Raw genomic sequence first — 26,507 nt, 5'->3', positions numbered from 1 at the left:
CAACATCACAGAATTGGGGTGAAACATCAATCCTGTAAGCAAGTTATTACCCATAAGCTGTGTCTTCAGCCCATCCGACCCGCGCTGTCTGCATTACAGCCTGAGCCGAGCGGGCCTAAGCCCCGCCTCCTACCCGGCCCCACGACGCGCAAGCGCAGCCTGGCTCCGCCGGCTACCCTCCCCAGGCTTGCGTGCTGGTCGTCGGCGGGAGATTGGGTCTCGCGATGTGCGTATGCGTGTGCGTGCGCGGTCCTTGCGAGCTCGCGCACGCCTCCCCTCGCAGTTCTGGGCTGTGGCGGCCTCTTCCTCTTGCGTTTGGGGCAGGACCCTGAGCGGTGGCCGCGGTGAGAGCTGGGAGCCAGCGTCCACTTCGCCGCCACCGCCCTCGCTGCCTGCCTCTCCGACTTGTGCTCTTCGCGCAGTGCCGAGGCGACGGTCTGGGAAGGGAGCGGCGTCGTCGTCAGGTTCCCAGCTGATGGGCAACCCCTGGGCTCGCTGAGGGGCCGGGCTACCAGCAGCTGAGGTAGGTGGGTGCGCGGGGGTTTGTCAGTCTGGCTCAGAGCAGAGTTGGGGCGGCGGGAGCTCTTGGAGAAGGGGAAGAGGCAGCGAGAACCGGCGCCCAGCCTGCCAGTGAGAAGAGGTCTCCGACCCACGTCTGAGGAGGGGCTCTGGCCCAGCCCGCAGCGAGAGGAGGGGCCCCGGACGTAGCCTGCTCTCCCTCGGCGTGGAGCCATTATTGGGGGGAACTGCCTCCGGCGGGGGGGGGAGGGGTCACCCTTTCTTTCCTTTAAGAGGTCAAAATTATCAGTCTTCCCTGTCCCTCGTTAAATTAAAGCCTGCCGGCTTCGAGATGGACGTCTAGATGGAGTGGCCTGTGGACTTCTGCCGCTCGCAGAACTCCCCAAGTGCAAGGATAGCGGGCTATGAATTTTGGTTGTTGGAGGGTACGCGACTCTTTCTCTGGTGTGGGCGTGTATCTTCTGTAAAGTTGTTAATGTTAATGCATTAATAATCGCTTTTGGTTACAACGGCTAATACATTTTCAAACGCCTCTTGTCAAATAAGGATTCTGGTACGGGGGAAACTGCGCCGTGGGGCACAATTAAGGGGTAGAGAGGAGACAAAGAAGGCCGTTATTTATGATCTGTCGTGGTATCAAAACTTTCTGTGGTGGGACAGGCTGCATGGCTTTTGGCATTTATTTTGGCTGTTGCTGAATAGATTTTCTGAGTAATGTGGGTCACAAATGGACTTTTATTTAGAATTATAAAAACACATATGATTCTATATAATCGTTACAACCCAAATGACCTGAAATAAATCTGAGAATTGTTTGATGTTTGATCTTTGGAAGAAACCACAACTTGGATTTCTTGAAAAAAAATATTTTCTCCGTGTTTAGAAAGCTTCAGGAGTGCGTTGTGAAGTTAATAAAAATAGTCATAGTTCTTTATGTTCGCAGTAATGAGTACCACATGCAAGAAAAGGGAAAAGAATTATTTCGTAAAGAATGGCTCACCCAGAGAATTCCGAGTTTAAACACAGTAGAACAGTATCAAAGATAGCAAGTTTTAATGTGTGCTTTTTTTTTTCCCCCTTTGAAGATTTATTTATTTATTTTAGGGGGCAGGGGGAGGGGCAGAGGGAGCGGGAATCAGAAGCGGACTCCCCGCTGAGTTTGGAGCCGGACGCTGGGGCTCAATCCCACGACCCAAACGGAAATCAGCAGTTTCTCAACCGACTCAGCCTCCCAGGCGCCCCAGTGTGTGCTTTAAAAATTCTAATTTAGTCATAGTTAAAATATAGTTAAAATATATAGAAGCTCTTAGTTGACTCCCTTATATTCAGTGAACTATTTTTAAAGGTAATTAACCTTTGATAGGCTACACGTTCAGTTATGTAACTCTTGGCTTTCGTTCAGTCCAAACTTTATAGAAATGAATTCATTCTCTCTTTAAGAATTGTGGCCTGCATATTTTCATTGAACTCTGTACTGTTATGGGAAGACTCTTGGAAGAAAGAACAGTATGCCGCCAAGCCCTGAAGTAGGAGACCTTATAATAAGAGTAGGATTAAGTAATGCTTGTATATATAATAACTGCTTACAAACATCTATCTTGTGTATGTGTGTGTAGATGATGATGCACAAAAGGATCTAATGGCTGTTGTTTGATTCCCATCTGAAAAGGTTGAACTTCAAAGTAGAAAGGGTGGGTTTTAACTGTTTCCTTTTTAGTTAACTACATCAGTAACTGTCATAGTAGATTAATTTCTTTTCCAAATTTTTTTTTTTTTTTTAAAGAAAAATGGAGAGCTCAGGGTGTGGGTGAGCAGAGTGGGGAGGGGCAGAGGGAGAGAGAAACTTAAAAGCAGGCCCCACACCTGGTTTTGTCTCATGATCCTGAGATCTGGACCCTAGCGAAGTGCAGAGTGGGACACTTAACCAACAGAGCTACCCAGGCGTCCCTCTTTTCTAGTGTCTTAATCAGTTATTGAGTAAGCGCAATACTGTACTGATTTTTTTTTTTTTTTTACTGTAGTGGGGAAGGAAAACAGAACATGTAGAAGACTTGCCCTTAGAAATGTTCCTTAAGTCAGTGCCTCATTGTTTTTCCATTGGAATAAACAACTGTACTCCTGTTTTGTGTCCTAGTGCTAAGAACAGTGTTTTGCATGGACTTGGCTCTCAATAAATGTGAGCCGTGTCAGAACTAAATTAACATAATACAAACCAAATGCCTGAATTCCTGGAGAAGATTAAAGGAATTGGTGAGGGGTGCTTTGCTTTTCTTTTTCTTCTTCTTCTTTTTTTTTTTAATTACAGGTCTACTTTTTAAGTAGTGTGGGGATTTTTTGTTGTTTTTTTTTTTTTCAGTGTTTGTTGGTATCTGAGTAGAAGATACATGGCCACATCTTTCTAAGCTGGCTTTGTATCCTGAGTGCTAATATATGGTGAGTGTTCTGCTAAATTAAGAGGAAGTAAAGTTAAGGGAAGTAAGATCCAGAGGAAAGATTTTGGTAAATGATAGGAATTTAAAAGGCATAAAATGTAAAGCACTGAAATAGACTGTAGGAAGAAACATTTTCTTCTTTTACTGTCAGTGCTGGTTGTAGATGGGAACTTGTACCTTTCTACCTCTTTTTACTAGAGTTTTCCGTTTAGCAGGGTGATTTCTGAATGATAAAATTGAAAAGGGGTTCACTTTTTTTCTTAAAATCTTCTCAGAGGTCTGTGTTTATCTTTGTTTTTGCATGTGGTCTCTAGTCCAACTTTATTGGCAATAAACTGGTATTTTGATTCCTGTGAAATTCCTGTTTATATGTCTCAATTAGTTTATAACTTCAAGGGAGAAAGAATGTGGTTAGTCCCTTCACAAATTACAAGGTTAGCTTTTTTTCAGTTTGGAAAACAAATCTGTTTGACTTTGTAGATGTTATCAACAGAAAGATTTTGTGGCTGTTTGGAGAAGTATGAGCGAAAGAGGTGAATAAAAAACAAGAATATGGGGCACCTGGGTGGCTCAGTGGGTTAATAAGCCTCTGGGTCCTGGGATCACGCCCCACCTCGGGCTCTGCTCAATAGGAAGACTGCTTCCCCCTCTCTCTCTGCCTGCCTCTCTGCCTATTTGTGATCTCTCTCTATCAAAATAAATAAGTAAAAACTTCAAAAAAAAAAAAGAATATTTTGTTTAATTTTTTTTTTTTAAAGATTATATTTGACGGAGAGATAACACAGAGAAGGGAACACAAGGAGTGGGAGAGGGAGGAGCAGGCCTCCCACCGAGCGGGGGGGGGGGCGATGTGGGAATCATGATCCCCACCCCCGGATCATGACCTGAGCCAAAGGCAGACGCTTAAAGACTGAGCCACCCAGGCCCCTATTTTATTTTTAAAGATTTTTTTTTTTGAGACAGAAAGAGCATGAGAGCTGGGTGAGAAGCAGAGGGAGAAGCAAACTCCCTGCTGAGCTGGGAGCCCTGTGTGGGACTCCATCTGGGAGTCCAGCATCCTGACTTGAGCTAAGGCAGATGCTTAACCAGCTGAGCCACCAAGGTGCCCCAAAACAGGATTTTTTAAAAAATAATTATTTATTTATTTTTAATTTAGCAGACAGAGATCACAAGTAGGCAGAGAAGCTGGCAGAGAGAGAGAGAGGAGGAAGCAGGCTCCCTGTGGAGCAGAGAGCCCGATGCGGGGCTTGATCCCAGGACCCAAGGACCATGACCTGAGCCGAAGGCAGAGGCTTAAACCCACTGAGCCACCCAGGCACCCCCCAAAACAGGAATATTTTAAAGTGGTTCTTAGGTTTTCATTTTCGTATAGCTGGGTCATTCTCATGGTGGGGGGTGAATTTTTACTCCTCCCCCCCATCCCCACCCCGCCCCAAAATATTTGGCAACGTATGGAGAAACTTTAGGTTCTCAAATTGGGAGGGAGAAGAAGAGAGTGTAGCTACTGACATCTAGTGGGTAGAGGCTAGGGGTGCTCCTAAGCATCTTAAAATACACAGGACACCACCACCCCCCCAAACCCCAAGAGTTATCTGACTCAAATGACAGTGCTATTATTGAGAAATCCTGATGTAGTTACATTATGCTGGAATTGTTGGTACTGATGTGAGATTACCTGAATTCCTGTTTGGCTTTACCATTTCCAAATGTGTGACCTTGGCAAATTGATAAAAATCCCTCCCATTTCTGTAAAATAGGGCTAATAATAGTATGTTCATCACAGAGTTGTGTGGATTAAATCAGATACTGTGCAAAATGCCAACCTTTTTATGTGACACATAGGAAATGTTCAAAAACTTAACTTTCAGCTAATATTACTACATTTGGAACACATCTTGATCTGTTTTTATTTCTGAGCTGAAATTAGAATTTGAGCTGATGAAGTGATAATAACCTATTTCTAATTGTATCTTTGGGATTAAGCAAAGAATTACTCCTTTTAATATTTGTGTAATTCACTTAATTTGTTTTGTGTCCTCAAGTCTGTAAGGCTTCTGCTGTAAACAAATAGCTTCTCATTGTAGATATTCTTTTATAGTTAAGACTTTAAGCCAGCTGTGGGGTGCCTGGCTCAGGTCATGATCTCAGGGTCCCGGGATCAAGCCCCATATCTGGCTCTCTGCTCAGCAGGGTGCCTGCTTCCCCCTCTCTGCCTGCCTCTTTGTCTACTTGTGATCTCTCTCTCTCTCTCTGTCAAATAAATAAAGTCTTTAAAAAAAAAAAAAAGAAGAAGACTTTAAGCCAGCTGGTGAATAGCTCTGTATCTATTGATTTTCAGTTCTGTGACTTGATTCCCATTTCCTTTTGCCTTTATAACTGAGGTTTTGATGCGATTTTACGTGTGTGGTATAGGCAAACTTTTTAACAGCTTATGGGCTAGATTTTTTTTTTAATATTTATTTTTTATTTATCCATTTGAGAGAGAGAGAAAGCATGAGAGGGGAGGTCAGAGAGAAGCAGATCCCCGTGGAGCTGGGAGCCTGTTGCGGGATTTGATCCTGGGACTCTGGGATCATGACCTGAGCCTCAAGGGCAGTCCCTTAACCATCTGAGCCACCCAGGTGCCCAATGGGCTAGATCTTACTGTACACCTGTGACTCTTTTTCTAAATCTGAATTGGAACCCATATGTTTATTTTTTTTATCTTATTGAAATATAGTATTTTAGTTAACCCATTTTCTGGGGCGCCTGGGTGGCTGTCCGTTAAATGTCTGCCCTTTGTTTGGGTCATGATCCTGGGATCCTGGGATCAAGTCCCAGATCAGAGTCCTGGTCTTCCTACTCAGTGGAGAGTCTGCTTCTCCTTCTCTGCCTCTCCCGCAGCTCATGCTCTCTCTCTCTGTCAAATAAATAAAATTTTAAAGAAAAAAAACAAAAAACAGTTTCTGTGCGTCTAAATGGTATGGCTGTTTAGGGCTGGCCTGTTATGGTACCAGTCATAATATATACTTCATAAAGAGAAAAAAATCACAGGGATGTCTTCACAGACTAAACAGAGACTGGACTCATTGTTAGTTAGTCACAGGGCTCTTTTAAGGGAGGAAGATCCACACATACTTATGATCAGAAAGAAATTGCACATGCAGCTTTTTGGTCTTGATAATCATACCTTAAAAATAGGAAGTATTTTTGTTGATTGTTACCCATATTTTTGTAGTGTAATTCTCAGTTGTATACGTGTAGATTCATTTTAGCTAATGGAAACCTTTGTTCACCTCTCCTATTCGTACTTCCTCCTGTTTGGATAGTTTGGGTTAAAACTTTGTTTTGGGGGGTTAGTTTTTTTTGTTTTTGTTTTTGTTGTTTTTAATAGATTAGTTAATTTAAAGGGAGTATCTTGAGAGATTGTGTTCTTTGCTTGGCACATTCCGTGGTTTGTAAAGTGTAGCATACACTGCTGAGGATCCTTTTTGTTTTTTTAAAGGTTTGTTTATTTGAGCAAGCACGAGAGATCGAGAGCGCATGCGCGAGTGGGGGAGGGGAGGGTAGAGGGAAAGAATCTGCAGACCGACTCCCTGCTGAGCGCCGTGCCTGAAGCATGGGCTCTGTCTCAAGACCCATGAGATTATGACCTCAGCCGAAACTGAGTCAGTTGCTTAACTGAAGGGAGCTACTCAAGCGCCCCTACACTTGAGGGTTCTATATCAATAATAAATTATAAGGAAGAAGTGTCCACCTTGTAGCAACTGTGGCTAGGTCAGAAGTGTATATGTGAGAAATAAAGGGCCAAAAGAAGATATTCTAAGAATGTTAGGCAAAAAAAAAAAAAAAGGAATACTGTTAATAAGAGTTCTTGTTTTTGTTGTTACTGTTTCAGGGTTTCATAATCTAGGAAAAAAGAACCTCTAAAATGTAACAGATTCATTCCCTAGTTAGCCACTTTTCCAGTTCCTAAGCAGAGAACATTATGGCTACTAATGCCTATTATAGTTGAGTATCTTGCGTGACTTATGTCCATACACTTGATTAAGTTGAGGAAAACAAGTATCTTTGAATCTGCTGATGTGTGTTTGTTTATAAGTGGTCTGGAGTCCTGCCTGTCAGTCTAATTTTAGGTCGCCTGCATCCGTTTTAGAAGACAGACTATTTTTCTCACTGAATACTGTCATACAGGTATATATTTGTATATGTGTATTTATGCATATTTGTCTTTTATTTTTGGTAGAAAATGATGCATCCTGTTGCCAGCAGTAATCCGGCTTTCTGTGGGCCTGGCAAGCCTTCCTGCCTCAATGAAGATGCCATGAGAGCTGCTGATCAGTTTGACATATATTCCTCCCAGCAAAGCAAATATAGCCACACAGTCAGCCACAAACCAATGGCTTGTCAGAGGCAAGACCCATTAAATGAAACACACTTGCAGACTACAAGTGGCAGAAGTCTAGAGATAAAAGATGAACTAAAGAAAAAGAAAAATCTCAACCGATCTGGTAAACGTGGCCGACCTTCAGGAACCACCAAATCCGCAGGATACCGTACCAGCACAGGCCGACCCCTGGGAACCACCAAAGCAGCTGGATTTAAGACAAGTCCAGGCAGACCTCTGGGTACAACTAAAGCTGCAGGATACAAAGTCAGCCCAGGGAGACCTCCAGGTAGCATTAAAGCTCTATCCCGTCTTGCTGATCTTGGTTATGGCTGTGGCACCGCTGCTTTTCCTTACCCTATGATACATGGCAGAGCAGTTCATGGGGTAGAGGAAACCAGCAGTGAAGTCAAGCCACCCAATGAGTGAATGAGGCAGGAAAGGAGGGCCAGGTTTAGAAGGAGTATTGTGAATAATCCCAAAGCTTCTTGGTTTTATTTTGACATAGATGATTTTGTGGCCTGGGCTTTCCAAATTTGTTTTCCTGTTTGATTTGTTTTCCTGGTTTTGCTCAGAAACTGCCATATGCTGACAGATGCACTCAGGGCATGAGCAGTGGCATTGTATTTGTATATAGGTTCAAGTGTAATACCTAACTACGTCGTTTTTGCTTTTCCTTTAGAGTTCTGGTTGTGTCTCATATTTCATTACTCCTTTTGGGCCATTCTAAATAGATGCTTTATGTGCTAAACAACTGAAACCATTATACCTATTAGTTTGTGAAGTAAGCCTACAATATAATAAAGATAATATCCAAGGTATTTTTAACTGATGGAACAAAGCAAACTAATGATTCAGGATTACTTGAGGTAATGGCTGTGAGTTTTTGTAACATTTATTTTCATGAGACAGGACACAGATATTTTTATGCTTTGGCATTTCCATAGACTTCAGATGTTAACAACCTTTTAATGTTCTAGGTTTAAGCAGCAGAAGCTTATTTATTTTATTTTATTGATTTACATGGTATTAATTGATTTAACCATTATTCCTAAAAGAATTCTTATGTTTGCCTTTCAACATTGATTCGTTGTATATCTTTAATTGTCTGAGAGCATATATACCAAACACTACAAGCAGTTCATATTCACAGAAAAATTAAACTTTTTAAGAAAAACTGCACATTACATTTCTGGTGAAATATGCATTCTGAGAATAGCATACTTAATATAATAGAAAAAGAAATATTCTTAAGGTCTGCATGTAGCTGTAGTCACTACATTTTGCCTTTAAATATTTAGTTTTAAAGCATTATACTTAAAACATTTATTAATGCTCATTTATTCAAAAAATTTTTAGTGTTTTCCTGAGAAATTGTCCCATTGCATTAGCACTTACTGTGGTTTCAGGTTTATATCTACCAAAGGACACAAATTGAATGGTAGAGTCTAAAACTGGTATAAACAAAATGCAATTGTCTGTCAGAACCCAAATATTAAATATATAGGAATCCATCTATGCATGAATCATGTAGAAATATGTTGATTAGTTTAATTAAAAATCTAATTGTGGCTCCAGTGGGACCACTTCATCCAAAAGAAGATCTTTTCCAGCAATGTTTGCTTTAGAAGTAAGATAGCAAAGAAAAAGTATTGTGTAGATGTGTATGATAGGGACAGAGAGAAATCACTCTTCTCCCCTTTCTGACAGTGATAGTCTTTGTTAATACATTTTATTTATTCTGAGTTTTTTCTAAATAAACTATTACAAACTTTGGATTTGAAAAAAGAAAATTCCACTCAAATTGTGGAATTTTAAATGCCTTTGAGATTCTAGTGTAGATTTGCAGGACCCAAAAACTTTTTAAATAATTAAAATTTTAAAAGGGCGCACATTGTGTTATTTGGGCTTGCTCTCAGTTAATGCAAACTCTCATTGCAAATGGATGTCATGTTTTGTACCTTTTCATCAGGAAAAAAGCAGCAAGCTTTTAGGTGTTCCAGTGATACCTGACACAATGAGTTGGACTTACGCTGCTCTTTACAGTAAGAGGTGTTAAATTGTACGTGGGGACTGTGTTTCCACTGGCATCTAAGACAGTGACCTCAACAATTTTAGCTTTGCACAAACCATAGAGAACAATATTGGATGACTATATAATCAGTTGTAACATTCTGGCAGCTAAATTGCTACAAGAGTTTCTCTTTGCAGAAGCTTAAAATATAAAACTTTGAATAATTTACTCAGAACAGTATAACTTCTGACACACGCAAATGCTTACATCTTTATTCATATGTTTGTCCACATTTGATATATATCTGTCATTTACCTGTTTCTCAAGTTGTTGTTCAGCACATGGTGACTTAGAAACCCTCTTTTGAGTTCCTGAAAACGGTTGTTTCATTAAATGTTCTACGGTAGGGTAATACAGATCACGGTCTAGGATTTGGTTGACTTTTGTTTTATACTATGTCTGTTTGACGATTCCCTTTCAGTTTATTTTCATTCCTGATTTTATTGTACATACCCTTCCCTTTCTCTTGCCTTTGCTTCATTCATTCATTGCTCTGCCTCTTTCCCCATCCTCCAGCACATCTACTCAGTGGTGCTGTGCTGTGTGTCAGAAGATACAGCAGGTGTATTATTGTATAATGAATTTTGTATACATGTTAATGAAATGGTGAAATCAGCTAAAGGAATTCTGTTCATAACAGTGTTTATTAATATCAGGAGCTATGTCCCAGGAAAAAGAGGGGGCAAATGGCTACAGTTGTGAATGGTTAACATTGTTTAGAGAGCTGAATTTTCTGTTCATGTAAGCATTTACCTGGAGTATTAGACCTGTATGATGGTGAGCATCTCCTGATTCCACTTCCTTTTCTCCTTGTGAACAGTTTATTGGTGCCATGCTGAAGAGAAAGACATCTAAGTGATAACATGAAGTCTTAAAATATAAAATATTTTTACTTCTCTATAAAGACTACATTGTGCATCTTTTGTAACACTGTCTCTTGTCATGATAAACACTGAAATAGCATGTTAAACAATTGCCTATACTTTAATATAATCAGTTGGGGAAAACTGGCTTTTTCCTCCAACTGTGTGATTGTTCCTTGAAAGGTAAATTGCTAATTTTATATTGTATAATTCTGTTCTTCACAAAATAGGTTTCACTATTCTATATTAAAACTGTTGGTCAGAAAATGATCTGCTATCCAAGTAAGTTTACTTTACTATTTTCTTTGAAAACTATTTTAACATGCCTTATTTATTATCATATTAACAAATAAGCAGCTAATACAGATGAAATTTTCATTTTTTGACAGATATAACCTTGCATAACTAATCTTTAGTATGGGATGATTTTGATACTATCTTTGGAGTTTTGCACTGGATATTAAAAAAATACTGGCACAATGTATTGGAAGAAAATAAGTATCTGATTAATTTTTAATATTTGGGGACATTTTTAAAATCAGTGTTCAATTAGACTAAAATATTCTTTATATTTTTTATTTACTTTTTAAAAGAAAATATCTGTTAAAGTAATAAAAGTAATCTTCATTCCAAACTGATGTTTGTGTGAATCTACATGTATATTTTCATGATGTAATAGAGTTTCTTTGAGTTAAGGAGGAAAAAACAATGATCTGGATCCGTTTATTAGGTTAAAGGTGATCCAGCCAGTGTAAGAAAAACCAGTGTATGAGCTAAAGTTAAAAAAAAAAAAACCTTCTTTCTATTCTAAGAAGCTTTAAAAAATAATTCAGGGGATGTTGGCGATACCTGCTGCTCTGTCGGTCATTGTCTCTATATGCAGTAAAATTTTATCCCTTCATAATATAAAAATTCACAACAGTTCAGAACTTTTCCTTGGACCTAAAATATTGAGATGCTATTATATTTTTGTTTTTATTATGGCTTAACTATATGCTATTAAACTCTAGGATGTATCTAAATCTTTCCTTTGCTTTTCCCTCCCCCTCCTCCAAAGTAGGTAAACCTGTACTCTCACATACGATGTATTTAATTTTTGGAAAATTTAATGCTATAGTAAATCAAGTGTGTGATTTATAATAATCAGACCACTTTGATTCTTTAAGTTTCACAGTTTCCTTTTTCCACAGATAATTACAGAGAAAATAATTACCAATTAACTGATATAAGCACGCTGTCCTCTGCTGTAAAAAGTCCGAATAGATACTGTGTATGTTTTTATGTCCATGAACTTGAGCTACTCGTGTGCAATTATGTGTATGGGAATGGAGTAGTGTTCATGATTTGTATCTACATCATCATATGGATGTATATTTATTAATAAAGTCATTGCTTTAAAACCAATTATGTTTACTGCTTTATTTTCTTAGCACAATATTTGTGAAGTGGACGGATGGTAAGTAAACCTTTATCATGACAGGATCTCATATTTTCTTGGCTGTGCTTCCTGAAATCTGTCCCTCTATACTTTTGTTTTTCTCAAAATAGTAATATTTATATATCTGAAATTTAAAATCCCAACTTATAAACAGATCTCGTGTTGTTTGCTTTTTCTTCGCATTATTAAGATACAGCAGGCTACTAGTTCTGCCATAGGGTTATATTTAAATTTTAAGTGTGGTTGATCTTCTTAATTTATAAAATTCAGGTAGTAGGATGCCTCGGCAACTCACTTGGTTGCGTGTCTGACTCTCGGTTTCTGCTCAGGTCATGATCTCAGGGTCCTGGGATTGAGCCCTACATCCAGTGCCACTCTCTATGTAGAGTTGGCTCAAGATTTTCTTTCTCTTCTCTCCTATTGCTCCTCCCCCTGATTGTGTGTGTGTGCTCTTTCTCTCTCAAATAAATAAATCTTGAAAAAAAATTTCAGATGGCGGTGCCTGGGTGGTTTAGTCATTTAAGTGTCAGACACATGGTTTTGGTTCCGGTGATGATCTCAGGGTCATGGGTCAAGCACCTTGTCGGGCTCTGCGCTTGGCCTAGAGTCCGTTTGTCCCTCTTCCTCTGCTCTTTCTTTCCTGCCGCCCCTTCCCCCATTTGTGGTTTCTCTCTCTCAAATAAATAAAATATTTCTTTTTTTTTTTTTTTTTTTTAAGATTTTATTTATTTATTTGACAGAGAGAGATCACAAATAGGCAGAGAGGCAGGCAGAGAGAGAGAGGAGGAAGCAGGCTCCCTGCTGAGCAGAGAGGACCCTGAGATCATGACCCGAGCCGAAGGCAGCGGCTTAACCCACTGAGCCACCCAGGCGCCCTCAAATAAATAAAATATTTCCAAAAAATTTCAAGTGTTAAACATGGCTAATTTGCTGTTGTTTTAATGTGGATTTGTTTTTGTTTTTTGGTACAAAGAGCTTGCAGGAGGAGGGAGGGGGTGTGGCAGGGAAGGGCAGAGGAAGAGAGAGAAAGAGAATCTCAGGTAGGCTCCATGCCCAGTATGGGGCTCATTTCATGACTATGAGATCATGACCTAAGCCATAATCATGAGTTGGTCACCGTCCAGGTACCTCCGTTTTGATGTTAACCTTAGGGAGAACAGTAAGTGCATACTTTGTTAAATATTAGAGCTATAAAAGGGAAACACTTTCTCCTAATTTTTTTTTAAAGATTTTATTTATTTATTTGACAGATCACAAGTAGGCAGAGAGGCAGGCAGAGAGAGAGAGAAGGAGGCAGGCTCCATGCTGAGCAGAGAGCCCAATGTGGGGCTCGATCCCAGGACCCTGGGATCATGACCTGAGCTGAAGGCAGAGGCTTTAACCCACTGAGTCACCCAGGCGCCCCACTTTCTCCTAATTTTTTGAACATATAGTTTCATTTTTTAATTTCTCCAAAACCTGCAGATCACCTAGATGAGAGGTTTGCAAACTAAGGCCCACTGTCCGTTCTTGTAAACAGAGTTTTGCAGAATAGCCATTCTCAGACAAAGGTATATGGCTGCTTTTGTAATACAGTGGCAGTGCTGAGGAGTTCTGGCAGAAGATCAGCAAGGCATAAATTATTTACTAATTATTTCTTTATGGGAAAGTTTGCTGACCCCTCATTTAGAAAGATAAATTAGAGTAGGGAACATGAAATTTGATGTTGAATTTCAAAACCTGAGCAAATGGCTTTTTTTGCTTTTGAATTGTTTTAAATACTCTTCAAATTATGCTTTAAAACATTCTTATGTGTGCTTTTTCTCGAATTGTTGAAGTACTTGGACTTCTCCATGAGAATGTGCTGTTGGTTAGGGAAACTGTTCCTAATCTGGGAAGAGATCTATACCATCATAGTACTGGATCATTCGCTGTGGCTCAAAGGATTACTTAGTTACTTACAATGTCTTTACCACATTTTCTGTAGATCTTTATATAGAGTTTTATAGGAAAAACGTATTTGTTCACTGTAATTCGAAAATTCTCATTCTCTGACAATTGTCAGAAAGCAAATCAGTGTCCCCTTTGGTTTGACAGCCAGCCAATTGAAGATTTGTGGGTTAAAGAGAAAGCAGTCTCCATTTACCATCTGGAATTTATGCCTTGAATATTAAATTAACAAACTTGTGGTTTTGATCCCATTAGTCACCAATGGTGTGTGAGAGTCAGTCACAAATCAACCTTTGGGAAAATGTACATCAATTGGAATTTAATAATTTTTGAAACAATATAGAAGCATGAATTTTGGACGAACACAGAATGTTACACTTTTGCTAACGTTTTCCTACGAGAATGAAAGTTGGTCTGCTGCCACCATACCCTTTCCTTTCTTAGCACTCAGATTTCTTTGTTCTGAGTTTATGAGGGTTTCATCCTTAATATCCTGTTTCAAGATTTGTATCATGCCTGGGCGGCTCATTCGGTTAAACATCTGCCTTCAGCTCAGGTCGTGATCCCAGGGTCCTGGGATTGAGTCCCGTGTCAGGCTTCTGCTTGGCCAGGAGTCTGCTGCTGCTTCTGCCTGCTTTGCCCCCTGCTTGTTCTCTCTCTCTCTCTCTGACAAATTCTTTTTTTTTTAAACAATTTTTTTTAAATTAATTAATTAATTTATTTATTTGAGAGAGAGACAGTGAGAGAGAGCACGAGCGAGGAGAAGGTCAGAGAGCGAAGCAGACTCCCCATGGAGCTGGGAGCCCGATGTGGGACTCGATCCCGGGACTCCAGGATCACGCCCTGAGCCGAAGGAAGTCGTCCAACCAACTGCGCCACCCAGGCGTCCCTCTCTGACAAATTCTTTAAAAAAAAATTAAAAGATGTGCATCACAAGTATGTCATGAAGTGTATGGGAATTCTAATGCCTGATTTCTGCAAAAGTTAGAGTAGTAGAGGTCAAGAGACAGAAAGAGGTGAAATGGGGGGGCGCCTGGGTGGCTCAGTGGGTTAAAGCCTCTGCCTTCAGCTCAGGTCATGATCCCAGGGTCCTGGGATCGAGCCCCACATCGGGCTCTCTGCTCAGCAGGGAGCCTGCTTCCTCCTCCCTCTCTCTCTGCCTGCCTCTCTGCCTACTTGTGATCTCTATCTGTCAAATAAAATAAATAAAATTTAAAAAAAAAAAAAGGTGAAATGGGGTAAGCTGTTGGTGAACAGAATACACTACAATGTGGCCTTTTTGGTGATAGCATTTTAAAGAGTTACCCTTGGGGTGCCTGGGTGGCTCAGTGGGTTAAGTCTCTGTCTTCCGCTCAGGTCTTGAACGTGGGGTCATGGGATCGAGCCAGCATTGGGCTCTCTGCTCAGTGGGGAGCCTGCTTCTCTGCCTACTTGTGATATCTCTGTGTCAAATGAATAAATAAATAAAATCGTAAAAAAAAAAAAAAAAAAGTCACCCTTAAAGGAACTTCTGGTGGTTTCAGTATTAGTGTCAAACTTAAATCTTTTCTAAAAATCAAAGCACAAAACCCGCATTGGAGTCCAAGTATAATAGGGTACAGTGATAATGGCTTTAGTATAGTACTTGGCATAAGTAATAAAACATTTTACATGCTTCTGTCAAATTACTGCTGTTTTGTTGAATGGTGTCAGAGGAATTGGAACACCCCTGTTAGTGGTAAGAAAACTTGAATCCCATGGAAGTTAAATAATTTACCCAGAATTATACACCCAGTAAATAGTCAGCAGGGGCTCTTAACCACAATCTTCTACTCACCATTGGAAAATTTTTAAATGGTTCTGCTTTTAGTAGTAGGTATTTTTGTACTGACCCTGAGATAAAATAAATGTTGCTTTGAAAAACTAATATATTCATTTTGTCTTCATGCCAGTAGCTCTTCTCTTCTGAGATCTCAGGGGCTCCAAAGTAGCTTCTTAGCAAAGAGAGTGAGAGAAAAATTAGTCTTTTCTTTTTCTTGAATTTGTTTTTTTCTTTTATCTTTTTAAGGTTTTATTTCTTGGGACACCTGGGTGGCTCAGTGGGTAAAAGCCTCTGCCTTCCGCTCAGGTCATGATCCTGGGGTCGTGGGATCTAGCCAGCATTGGGCTCTCTGCTCGGCAGGGAGCCTGCTTCCCTTCCTCTCTCTCTGCCTGTGATCTGTCTGTCAAATAAATAAATAAAATCTTTTTTTTTTTTTTTTAAGATTTCTTAAGAGAGGAGGAAGCAGCCCCCCGGCTGAGCAGAGAGCCCAATGCTGGCTCTATCCCAGAACCCCGGGATCATGACCTGAGCCGAAGGCAGAGGCTGTGCCACCCAGGCGCCCCTAAATAAATAAAATCTTAAAAAAAAAAAAATGCTGTTTGAAAGAAAAAAAAAAGGCATAAAAAAAAGAAGGATTTATTTCTTTATTTGACAGCCAAGCAGGGGGAGTGGCAGGCAGAAGGAGAGAGAGAAGCAAGCTTTTGGGGGAGCAGGGAGCTCGATCCAGGGCTTGATCCCGGGCTTGATCCCAGGACCCTGGGATCATGACCTGAGCCGAAGGTGGTTGCTTAACCAAGTGAGCCACCCAGGTGCCCCAGTAGTTTATCTTTTTCATCACTCTTAACATCTTTAGTCCTTTCTGTTAGGTGTTTACTGCCATATGAGCTAGGCATGTTTTTGTGTACAACTGGCCCATTTTTGTCTTTGAGCTGCCTGGTACTGGTTAGTGACTGCTAAGAAGTTGGTACTCGATACATATTGTCTATCATCTATCCCTTTATCCTTGGGCCAGCCCTCACAACAGTTTTTTCTTTCCCCTTGTCGTTTTTTGTTTGTTTGTTTGTTTTTAAGATTTTACTTCTTTATTTGACAGAGATCACAGGTAGGCAGAGAGGCAGGCAGAGAGAGGGCGAAGCAGGCTCCCCATTGAGTAGAGTGCCCGATGGGGGGCTCAATCCCAGGACCCCAAGATTATGACCTGATCCAAAGGCAGAGTCTCAACCCACTGAGCCACTCAGGTGCCCCCCCACCCCCACTTTGTCATTTTTGTATTGGTTTTACTTGTTAAAATTTACTTGTTAATTTGCCTCAAATAATCTATCAATCTCTTCAAGGAATATGCTTTTAATTAGTTTTGAAAGAATCCTAGTTTCTATATTTACATGACCCTTGGTTCATAATAATGCTGCTTTTGATACAGGAAATTTTAATCTTTTTTTATTAGGTTAATGTGTTTCTGAATATCTGAAGTTTCTCATTTCTTCTCATCTGTATATCCCGTGTATTAGGATTTACAGTAATGATAGAGTTTTTTTTTTTTAATTTTATTTATTTGACAGAGAGATCACAAGTAGGCAGAGAGGCAGGCAGAGAGAAAGGGGGAAGCAGGCTCCCTGCTGAGCAGAGAGCCCAATGCGGATCTCGATCCCAAGACCCTGAGATCATGACCTGAGCCAAAGGCAGAGGCTTTTTTAGTATATGTGCTGCCGAAGCGAGCACGAAAGGCAGAGGCTTTAACCCACTGAGCCACCCAGGCGCCATGATAGGGTTTTTTAAAAGATTTTATTTACTTTTTTAAAGATTTTTTTTTTTTTTAAGGTAATCTCTATACCTGTCATAGGGCTTGGACTAACAACCCTGAGATCAGGAGTCATGTGTTCTTCCAACTGAGCCAGCCAGTGCCCATACAGTAATGATAGTTGTAACAGAGACCCTGAAATGCAATGGCTCCTGGGTGGCTCGGTGGGTTGGGCTGCTGCCTTCGGCTCAGGTCATGATCTCAGGGTCCTGGGATCATGCCCCGCATCAGGCTCTCTGCTCAGCAGGGAGCCTGCTTCCCCCTCTCTGCCTGCTTCTCTGCCGACTTGTGATCTCTGTCTGTCAAATAAATAAATAAAATCTTTGAAATGCAATGGCTCTGATAGAGGTAGACTTTCTCACCACATAAATGTCTTGTGCAGTTTTTCAAAGACCTGGTCTCCAAGTGACTTTTGCCGTTTTCAAAACATGGTTTCCAAGACTATTGTTTTTCTTTTGGTTGGCCTAAAGGAAGGGGCTTTGGAAGTTCAGGCCCTTTAAGTAAGTGGTGTCATTTCTCACAGTTCTTTGACTAAAGATTGGTCACATGACTGCTTATGGCTGCAAGAGGCATTGGGAAATCTAGTTCATTCTTGGCCAGGCACGATCAGTTATGGAGGGAGAGAATGGATTTTAGTGGCTATCTTTACCACAGCCTTATAGGTAAGTCTTGTGAGCTAAAGTTGGAGTAGAATGAGGAAGCAAAATGCTACAGATTACATGAAACCAAACTCAAGTTTTTGAAGCTAATTTAAGTCATTACTAGATGTCATTTTTTTTTTAAGATTTTATTTATTTATTTGTCAGAGAGAGAGCGAGCACAGGCAGACAGAGTGGCAGGCAGAGTCAGAGGGAGAAGCAGGCTCCCCGCGGAGCAAGGAGCCTGATGTGGGACTCGATCCCAGGACGCCGGGATCACGACCTGAGCCGAAGGCAGCTGCTTAACCAACTGAGCCACCCAGGCGTCCCTAGATGTCATTTTTAAAAAACAAATGTTATTCATTAAAGATTTGAGTGCCATCTTTGGGTCAAACACTTTAATAGAGTGCACTAGACTAATGGTTTGTAGTCTAATGAAAGGATCAGCCAAGTAAACAGACAATTACGCAATATAAGTAGTGCTATTTCTGGAGTAAATGGAGGAGAAGACTATAAGAATACTTAAAATGAAATGACATTTAAGCTAAGCACTGAAAGATGAGATGGATTGATGTAAGGAAGAAGGGAGTATTGAGACAACAGGAAGAAAACACACAAAAGCCTGGAGAGCATGATATTCTTCAATAACGAATAGCTGTATGGTGAGTAGTAGTGGTGAACAAGGGTTGAGAAGGAGAGAAGAAATGGACCTGATTATAGAAGGACCCAGAAAATCAATTTAAAGAGTTTCTATTTTGAGGACAATGGTGAGCCATTGGAAGGTTTTAAATAAGGAAATAACTTAAATTTGTAGTTTAGGTTGGCTTGGAGGGAGGAGAGATTAGAGGCAGGCACAGTGGTCAAGTCTCATTTGGGTGAGATACTAAGATTAAATTTGGGCAGTGGGGAAGAGAGAGGGGAGAGATTGTGATCTGAGACACGTAGTTGTTAAAACCTGGTGTCAGTATTGAGGGGAAAAGAAAGCAAAGATGGTAAGTGGTGGGGGGCACTTGGTTGGCTTACTTGGTAGACCATGTGACTCTTGATCTCCGGCTTGTAGATTCAAACCCCATGCGGGGTGTAGAGGGTGTAGAGTTACTTAAAACTAAAATCTTGGGGCGCCTGGGTGGCTCAGTGGGTTAAAGCCTCTACCTTTGGCTCAGGTCATGATCCCGGGGTTCTGGGATCAAGTCCCACATCGGGGTCTCTGCTCAGTGGGGAGCCTGCTTCCTCCTCTCTCTCTGCCTCCCTCTCTGCCTACTTGTGATCTCTGTCTAGCAAATAAATAAATTTTAAAAAACAAAACAAAAGGGGCGCCTGGGTGGCTCAGTGGGTTAAGCCTCTGCCTTCAGCTCGGGTCATGATCTCAGGGTCCTGGGATAGAGCCCTGCATCGTGCTCTCTGCTTGGCGGGGAGCCTGCTTTCCCCTTTCCCTCTCTGCCTGCCTCTCTGCCTACTTGTGACTTCTGTCTGTCAAATAAATGAATAAAATCTTTAAAACAAAACAAAACACTAGGGGCGCTTGGGTGGCTCAGAGGGTTAAAGCCTCTGCCTTTGTCTCGGGTCATGATCCCAGAGTCCTGGGATCGAGTCCCATATCGGGCCCTCTGCTCCTCAGGGAGCCTGCTTCCCCCTTCTCTCTGCCTGCCTCTCTGCCTACTTGTGATCTCTGTCTGTCAAATAAATAAGTAAAATCTTTAAAAAAAAAAAAAACTAACCAAAACACTAAAATTTTAAGACAAATTAAAATAATGAGTGATGACATAGTAGTGACTGAAAGAACGTGTGAGTGTTTGCATGGGGGGAGTGATTAGATGGAGCATATCCAAGCCAAATATGACAACTAAGATGGCCTCTGCCTACATCAAAATGTTTTTTTCTAAAATAGCCCAGGGTCTACCCCTTTGTGGATGATAGTAAATACTGGTTTTTATAGCTGATGGAAAGTTGCAAGGCATAAAGGAACTACTTTTTCTCTTTCTTTTTATGTTATTTTTTGTTTTTAAAAGATTTTACTTATTCATTTGTCAGAGAGAGAGCACAAGCAGGCAGAGGGAGAAGCAGGCTCCCTGCTGAGCAAGAGAGCAGGGATCCCAGAATGCTGGGATCACAACCTGAGCTGAAGGCAGATGCTCAACTGACTGAGCAACTGAGGCCTCCCTTCTTTCTTTTTAAACTGAGGTATAATTGATATACCTAATACATTATATTAGTTTCAGGTGTACAACATGATTCAATATTTGTATACATTGCAAATGATCTCTACAATAAGTCTGTTAACATCCATCACCGTACATAGTTGTACTATTTTTCTTGTGGTGAAAACTATTTTTTTTTTAAGATTTTATTTATTTACCTGACAGAGAGCACAAGCAGGGGGAGCGGCAGAGGGAGAAGCTGACTCCCTGCTGAGCAGAGAGCCCAACAGAGGGCTTAATCCCAGTACCCTGGGATAATGACCTGAGCTGAAGGCAGACGCTTAACAGACTGAGCCGCCCTGGTGCGCCTTGTGGTGAGAACTTTTAAGATCTCTCTTATCAAGTTTCAAATATGCAGTATGGTATTAACTATAGTGGTCATGTTGTACATTATATGCCTATGATTTATATATTTTGTAGCTAGTCCTTTTCACCCATTTTGCCCACCTCCTGCCTGCCTCTGGCAACCAATAATCTAGTCTCTGTATCTGTACATTTATTTTGTTTTTTTTTTTTTATTTCAGATCCCATATATAAGTGAAATCATATGGTATTTGGGTTCCCCGGTCTGACTTGGTTCACATAGCGTGATGCCCTCAGGGTCCATCCATCTTGTCACAAATGGCAAGATTTCCTTTTTTGTGTTGAATAATATTCCTGTGTGTGTGTGTGTGTGTGTGTGTACGCACCACATTTTCTTAATCTGTTCATCCACTGTTCAACCCACTTGGGTTGCTTCCATATTTTTACTTTTGTAAGTAATGGGCTGCAGTGAACATGGGGGTGCCTTTATCTTTCTGTATTAGTGTTATCATTTTCTTTTGATAATTATGTAGAAGTAGAATTGTTGGATCCTTAGAATCACTATATAGAGAAAGATATATGCACCCCCATGTTCACCACAGACCATCACTTACAAAAATAAATATATTAGTGATTCTAATTTTAATTTTTTTAAAGAACTTTTATTTTTTTAAAGATTATTTATTATTTGACAGACAGAAATCACAAGTAGGCAGAGAGGCAGGCAGAGAGAGAGGAGGAAGCAGGCTCCCCACTGAGCAAAGAGCCAGATGTGGAACTCGATCCCATGACCCTGAGATCATGACCCGAGCTAAAGGCAGAGGCTTAACCCACTGAGCCACCCAGGTGCCCCTAATTTTAATTTTTTGAGGAAACCTTGTACTATTTTCCATAGTGTCTCCATTAATTTACACACTCACCAACAGTGTACAGAACTTAAACTACTTTTGTTGAATTTATTCCTGGCAATTTTTTTTTTAAGACTCTTTATTTGAGAGAGAGAGAAAGAATGAGTATAAGCTGGGGAAGGGGCAGAGGGAGAGGAAGGGGCAAACTCCCCTATGCACAGGGACCCAGATGCAGGGCTCAATCCCAGGACTCGGAGATCTGAGCTGAAGGTAGATGCTCAACTAATGGAGTCACCTCTGTTACTGTTTTTGATGATTTTGTAAACGGTATTGCTTTCTTTATTTCACTTTAGTTTCCCTTGCTAGTGTATAGAAATAAAGTCCATTTTTGTATATTGATCTTGTATCTTATAACCTTGCTAAACTCACTTATTAGTTCTGATAGTTTTTTAGGTAGCTTCCATAGGATTTTCTGCATTTGAGAGCATGTTATCTGTGAAAAAAGATAGTTGTTCTTTTCTTCCAAACTATACACTTTGAATTTCTTTTTATTGCTGGCTGCACTGGCTAGAACCTTCGATATATTACTAAATAGAAATAGTCTAAAAGGACATTTTTGCCTTGTTCCTGATGTTGGGGGAAAAACCATTCAGTCTTCATCATTAAGTATGATGTCAGCTCTGTGTTTATGGTACATAAAACATTTGGCCTTTTATAGGTTGAGAAAGTTCCCTTTTGTTCTTAGTTTTTTGAGAATTAAGGAAAAAATCATGAATGGGCTATGGATTTTGTAAAATGCTTTTTCTGTATTTATTGATCATCTGATTTATTCTCCATTATTCTGTAACTGGTTTATCCTACTTTATTCTACAAATGTGGTGTATTACATTAGTAGATTTTTAAAAAAGATTTTATTTATTTGACAGAGAGATCACAAGTAGGCAGAGAAGCAGGCAGGGGCGGAGCTGGGGGAAGCAGGCTCTCTGCTCAGCAGGGCTCAATCCCAGGACCCTGAGATCATGACCTAAGCCAAAAGCAGAAGCTTAACCCACTGAGCCACCCAGGTGCCCCACATTAATAGATTTTTTAATATTAAACTAGTCTTGCATTTCTGAGATAAACCCCAGTTGGTCATGGTGTATAATTCCCTTTATATTTTGCTGAATTTGTTTGCTAATTTTTTTAAATATTTTATTTATTTATTTGATAGACAGATCACAAGTAGGTGGAGAGGCAGACAGAGAGAGAGGAGGAAGCAGGCTCCACGCTGAGCAGAGAGCCCGATGTGGGGCTCGATCCCAGGAGCCTGGGATCATGACCCGAGCCGAAGGCAGAGGCTTTAAACCCACTGAACCACCCAGGCGCCCCTGCTTATATTTTCTTAAGAATTTTCACCACATAAATTTTTTAAAAATATTTTATTTATTTATTTGAGAAGACAGGACAGAGAGAAATCACAGAAAGAGAAGGGGGGGAGGGGCAGAGGAGAGGAAGAAGCAGGCTCCTTGCTTAGCAGGGAGTTGGGTGCAGGGCTTCATCCCAGGACCCTGGATCATGAGCTGAGCTAAAGGCAGATGTTTAACCATCTGAGCCCCCCAGGCACCCCCACATAAATGTTTGAATCAACATCAAAACAAGGCCCCCACCTGCATTCAATTGATATGTCTCTTAAGTTTCTCTTATGGATTCCACTTCTCTTTTTCCCCCCTTGTAATTTACTTGTTGAAGCTAGGTCACTTTCCCCTAAGTTTTGGTTATTGTTGATTGTATCCACATGGTATTATTTTAAATTCTCTAACCTCTGTATTTGCTAGATAATGAGATCTAGAGGTGTGATGAGGTTCCATTTTGATGTTTTGGTCACTTTAGGTGGTGTTTTGTATTTCCTATTACATCATATTAGTTTTCCCATAATAAGAACTTGTCTTTTACTGTGATATTAAAATTGTTCTATGAGTTCAGGTGTTTTTTGCCTGATTCATTCAGTTTAAAATTCCTCTTCAGCTTTTCATTTAGTGAATGGTTTTGGTAGCTATATCAGTCTAGGTTCTCCAGAGAAATAGAACCGAAGAAAGACAGGAAGAAAAGGAAGGAAGGAAGGAAAAGGAAAGGGAGAGAGAGAGAGAAAGCAAGCAAGTAAGAAAGGAAGGAAGGAAAGCTGGGTGATTTTTATAGGAATGGCTCATGAGATTCAGGAGGCCTAGAAATCCCATGATCAGCCACGGCAAGTCAGAGAACCAGAAAAAATTGGTGATAAAATTTGCGTCCAAATAAAAATAATAAAAATGAGTCCAAATCCTGAGAACCAGGGGATCCAGTGGTGTAAGTCCCAGTTGAAATGCCCAAGAATTGGTGGACCGATGATTTAAGTCCCAGTTCAAGCCTGAAAGTTTGAGCACTAAAAGCACCAACGTCTGAGGACAAGAGAAGATGAATGTCCCACCTCGAGCAAAAAAGCAGATTTGCCCTGACTGCACATTTTTGTTTTATGAAGACCCTCAACAGATTGGATGATGCCCACTTGCACTGGTGAGGGCAATCTTCTTTACTCTGTCTGCTAATTCCAGTGCTAATCTCTTCCAGAAAGACCCTTACAGACATGCCCAGAAATAATATTTTACCAGTTCTCTAGGCATCCTTTAGTCCAGTCAAGATGACACATAAGATTAACCATCACAGTAGCCTTTGCTGATCTTTTTTTTTTTTTTTTAAAGATTTTATTTATTTATTTATTTGACAGACAGAGATCACAAGTAGGCAGAGAGGCAGGCAGAGAGGAGGAGGCAGGCTCCCCGCAGAGCAGAGAGCCCGATGCAGGGCTCGATCCCAGGACCCTGAGATCATGACCTGAGCCAAAGGCAGCGGCTTAACCCACTGAGCCACCCAGGCACCCTGCCTTTGCTGATCTTAGTCTAGTTTCATTACTTCATTAAGGGCTGCAAAATGGCAATTTTTAATTCTCTTGTTTATCCACTAGCTTACATATTTCTATATAGAAAAACTTGCCTTCATCAAATAATTGGTGACCCTGATAAAAACTTTGTGCAAGAAAGGCACATAAACGCCCGATTCTTTCCTTTTCCTACCAGTTTTCAGAATGAGTTGGGTTCTCTAGCATCTTTCAAAGGTAATTAATTAAAAGTTTGTAATGTATGTGCTATATCTCTATCTATTGAATTTACTTGATTTTAACATATGTGATGTCTCTCTCTCTATTGCAGTTATCCAGCCTCATACTCAAACTGTTCCATCTTTGGCTGGTGGAAGCTAGATTGCCTCCTTATTCATTTTGACATAACCGTAGTGTTCTTTGCCAGTTTCCTTGTGTTTTGGTATTACAGGATGTTCCACACTCAGCAAAAGCTCTTTTGAGGCACTTTGGGGAAGCTCTGTGCTCTGTTTTGAATTTTAGGGTGTATTTTCTGAAATTGCTATTTTATAAAATATTTAGCTGCTTGAAAGAATCCTTACAATGACTTTATGATGTTAATTTTTTTTTTTTGGAAACAAAGAATATTTAAAGAAATATGGGATAAGGAAAGAAAGCAAATGATTCATAACAACCCTAGTTTGAAATGCTGCATCCAGCCTGAGATTTGTTCCCCCCACAGCAGCTTTGCAGCCTTCCAATGGGAGCAGAAACATTTGGATCAAGACTGGTTCTTTTCTTGGCAGTTGACAAAGTAGCACTTTTGTTACACTGTGTTTGCATGAAGCTAGATATTGTTGATTCGGCCTTTGTGACACATTTGAACCCTGGTTTCCTGTAGTTCTTTTGGGCCCTGGTGAAGTATCCAGGGCACTCGCCGCCTATTTCAGTTGTCTATTTGGTTCTTCTTCGTAATTTAATATTTATACAATTGCTCCTTTCTATCTTGGTAGCAAGATGCGTGGGATTTAGAGAAGGACCTGCACAGTCTCTCACTGGTGTGCGACCTTTCTCAAGTTGTTGCTTCATCTTTCCAAGCCTCAGAAATGGGGCTGTCCTGAGAAGTAAATGAGAATAATACATCTGGGCAATTTGGCAGACTGACAGAGTCTGGCTTTGGGTTCAAATTCAAGCTCTGCCATTTAATGTGGGACCTTAAGCAAATTATTTACTCTTATTTTCTTCATTCAAAAAATGTGTATAGGGCGCCTGGGTGGCTCAGTGGGTTAAGCCGCTGCCTTCGGCTCAGGTCATGATTCCAGGGTCCTGGGATCGAGTCCCACATCGGGCTCTCTGCTCAGCAGGGAGCCTGCTTCCTCCTCTCTTCTCTCTCTGCCTGCCTCTCTGCCTACTTGTGATCTCTCTCTGTCAAATGAATAAATAAATAAATAAATAAAATCTTTTAAAAAAAAATGTGTATAGTATCTATGTCAAGAATATTACATGAATTCGATGGGATATCTAAGCAAACTAAAATACTTAATCCAGAATTCAGCACTTTTAATTATTGTTTATTGAATCTGTTTTTATTTTGTTTTTTATTTTTAAATTAAACTATATGCCCAATGTGGGCTCAAACTCATAACCCTGAGATTGAGAGTATCATGCTCCTCCCACTGAGCCAGCCAGGCACCCCAGCATTTGGCATATTTTAGTACAATAATTTTAATTTTTGTTTTTATAAATCCCCAAACATCTTTTAATATGCAAGTGTCTTAATAAAATGATAGCTGATAGATGATAAATACTGAATTTTAATTTTTTTTATTTTTTTAAAAGATTTTATTTATTTATTTGTCAGAAAGAGAGAGAGAGAAAGCACACAAGCAGGCAGAGAGGCAGGCAGAGGCAGAGAGGCAGGCTCCCCGCCGAGCAAGGAGCCCGATGTGGGACTCGATCGAGGACCCTGGGATCATGACTCGAGCTGAAGCGCCCCTCTTTTTTTTAAAGATTTTATTTATTTATTTATTTGACACAGAGAGAGAGAGAGATCACAAGTAGGCAGAGCAGCAGGCAGGGAGAGAGAGAGAAGCAGGCTACCCACTGAGCACAGAGCCTGATGTGGGGTTTAATCCCAGGTCTCCAGGATCATGATCTGAGTTGAAGGCAGATGCCTAGCCAATTGAGTCACCCAGGTGCCCCTATGTTATTTTCATATTATTTATAACACAGTATTCTTCTCAGCTATTACTTTTTAAAAAGTTTTTATTAGCACAGTGTTCTTGGGGCGCCTGGGTGGCTCAGTGAGTTAGGCCTCTGCCTTCAGCTCGGGTAATGATCCCAGGCTCCTGGGATCAGCCCCGCATCGGGTTCTCTGCTCAGCAGGGAGCCTGCTTCCTCCTCTCTCTCTGCCTGCCTCTCTGCCTACTTG

The 26,507-nt window shown here is 40.6% G+C and overlaps 1 protein-coding gene across 2 annotated transcripts; it reads left to right on the top strand.

Annotated features, from left to right (window-relative positions):
* Nucleotides 1–265: 265 nt before the first annotated feature.
* Nucleotides 266–11,658, top strand: C1H5orf24 (chromosome 1 C5orf24 homolog). Of its 2 annotated transcripts, none has more exons than XM_044227303.1 (2): nt 266–523; nt 7,177–11,658. In XM_044227303.1, exon 2 carries the CDS (start codon nt 7,180–7,182, stop codon nt 7,744–7,746), a length of 567 nt encoding a protein of 188 aa, XP_044083238.1. In that variant the 5' UTR covers nt 266–523; nt 7,177–7,179; the 3' UTR covers nt 7,747–11,658. The 2 variants fall into 2 exon arrangements, with proteins under 2 accessions (XP_044083238.1, XP_044083228.1); XM_044227293.1 differs by lacking the exon at nt 266–523 and adding an exon at nt 854–944.
* Nucleotides 11,659–26,507: the final 14,849 nt, after the last annotated feature.

This window comes from Neovison vison, chromosome 1 (genome assembly GCF_020171115.1).
Source record: "Neovison vison isolate M4711 chromosome 1, ASM_NN_V1, whole genome shotgun sequence".
NCBI classification, from domain to species: domain Eukaryota; kingdom Metazoa; phylum Chordata; class Mammalia; order Carnivora; family Mustelidae; genus Neogale; species Neogale vison.
Note: the sequence above shows the minus strand (reverse complement) of the source record. Positions and strands in the feature narration are given on the sequence as shown.

What these genes read in the sequence shown, in the direction of transcription:
- C1H5orf24 (XM_044227293.1), top strand. Translation starts at nt 924, where the DNA reads ATGAATTTTGGTTGTTGGAGG. An exon ending in TGAATTTTGGTTGTTGGAGG is followed by an intron (nt 945 to 7,176) that starts GTACGCGACTCT and finishes TATTTTTGGTAG; the next exon opens with AAAATGATGCATCCTGTTGC.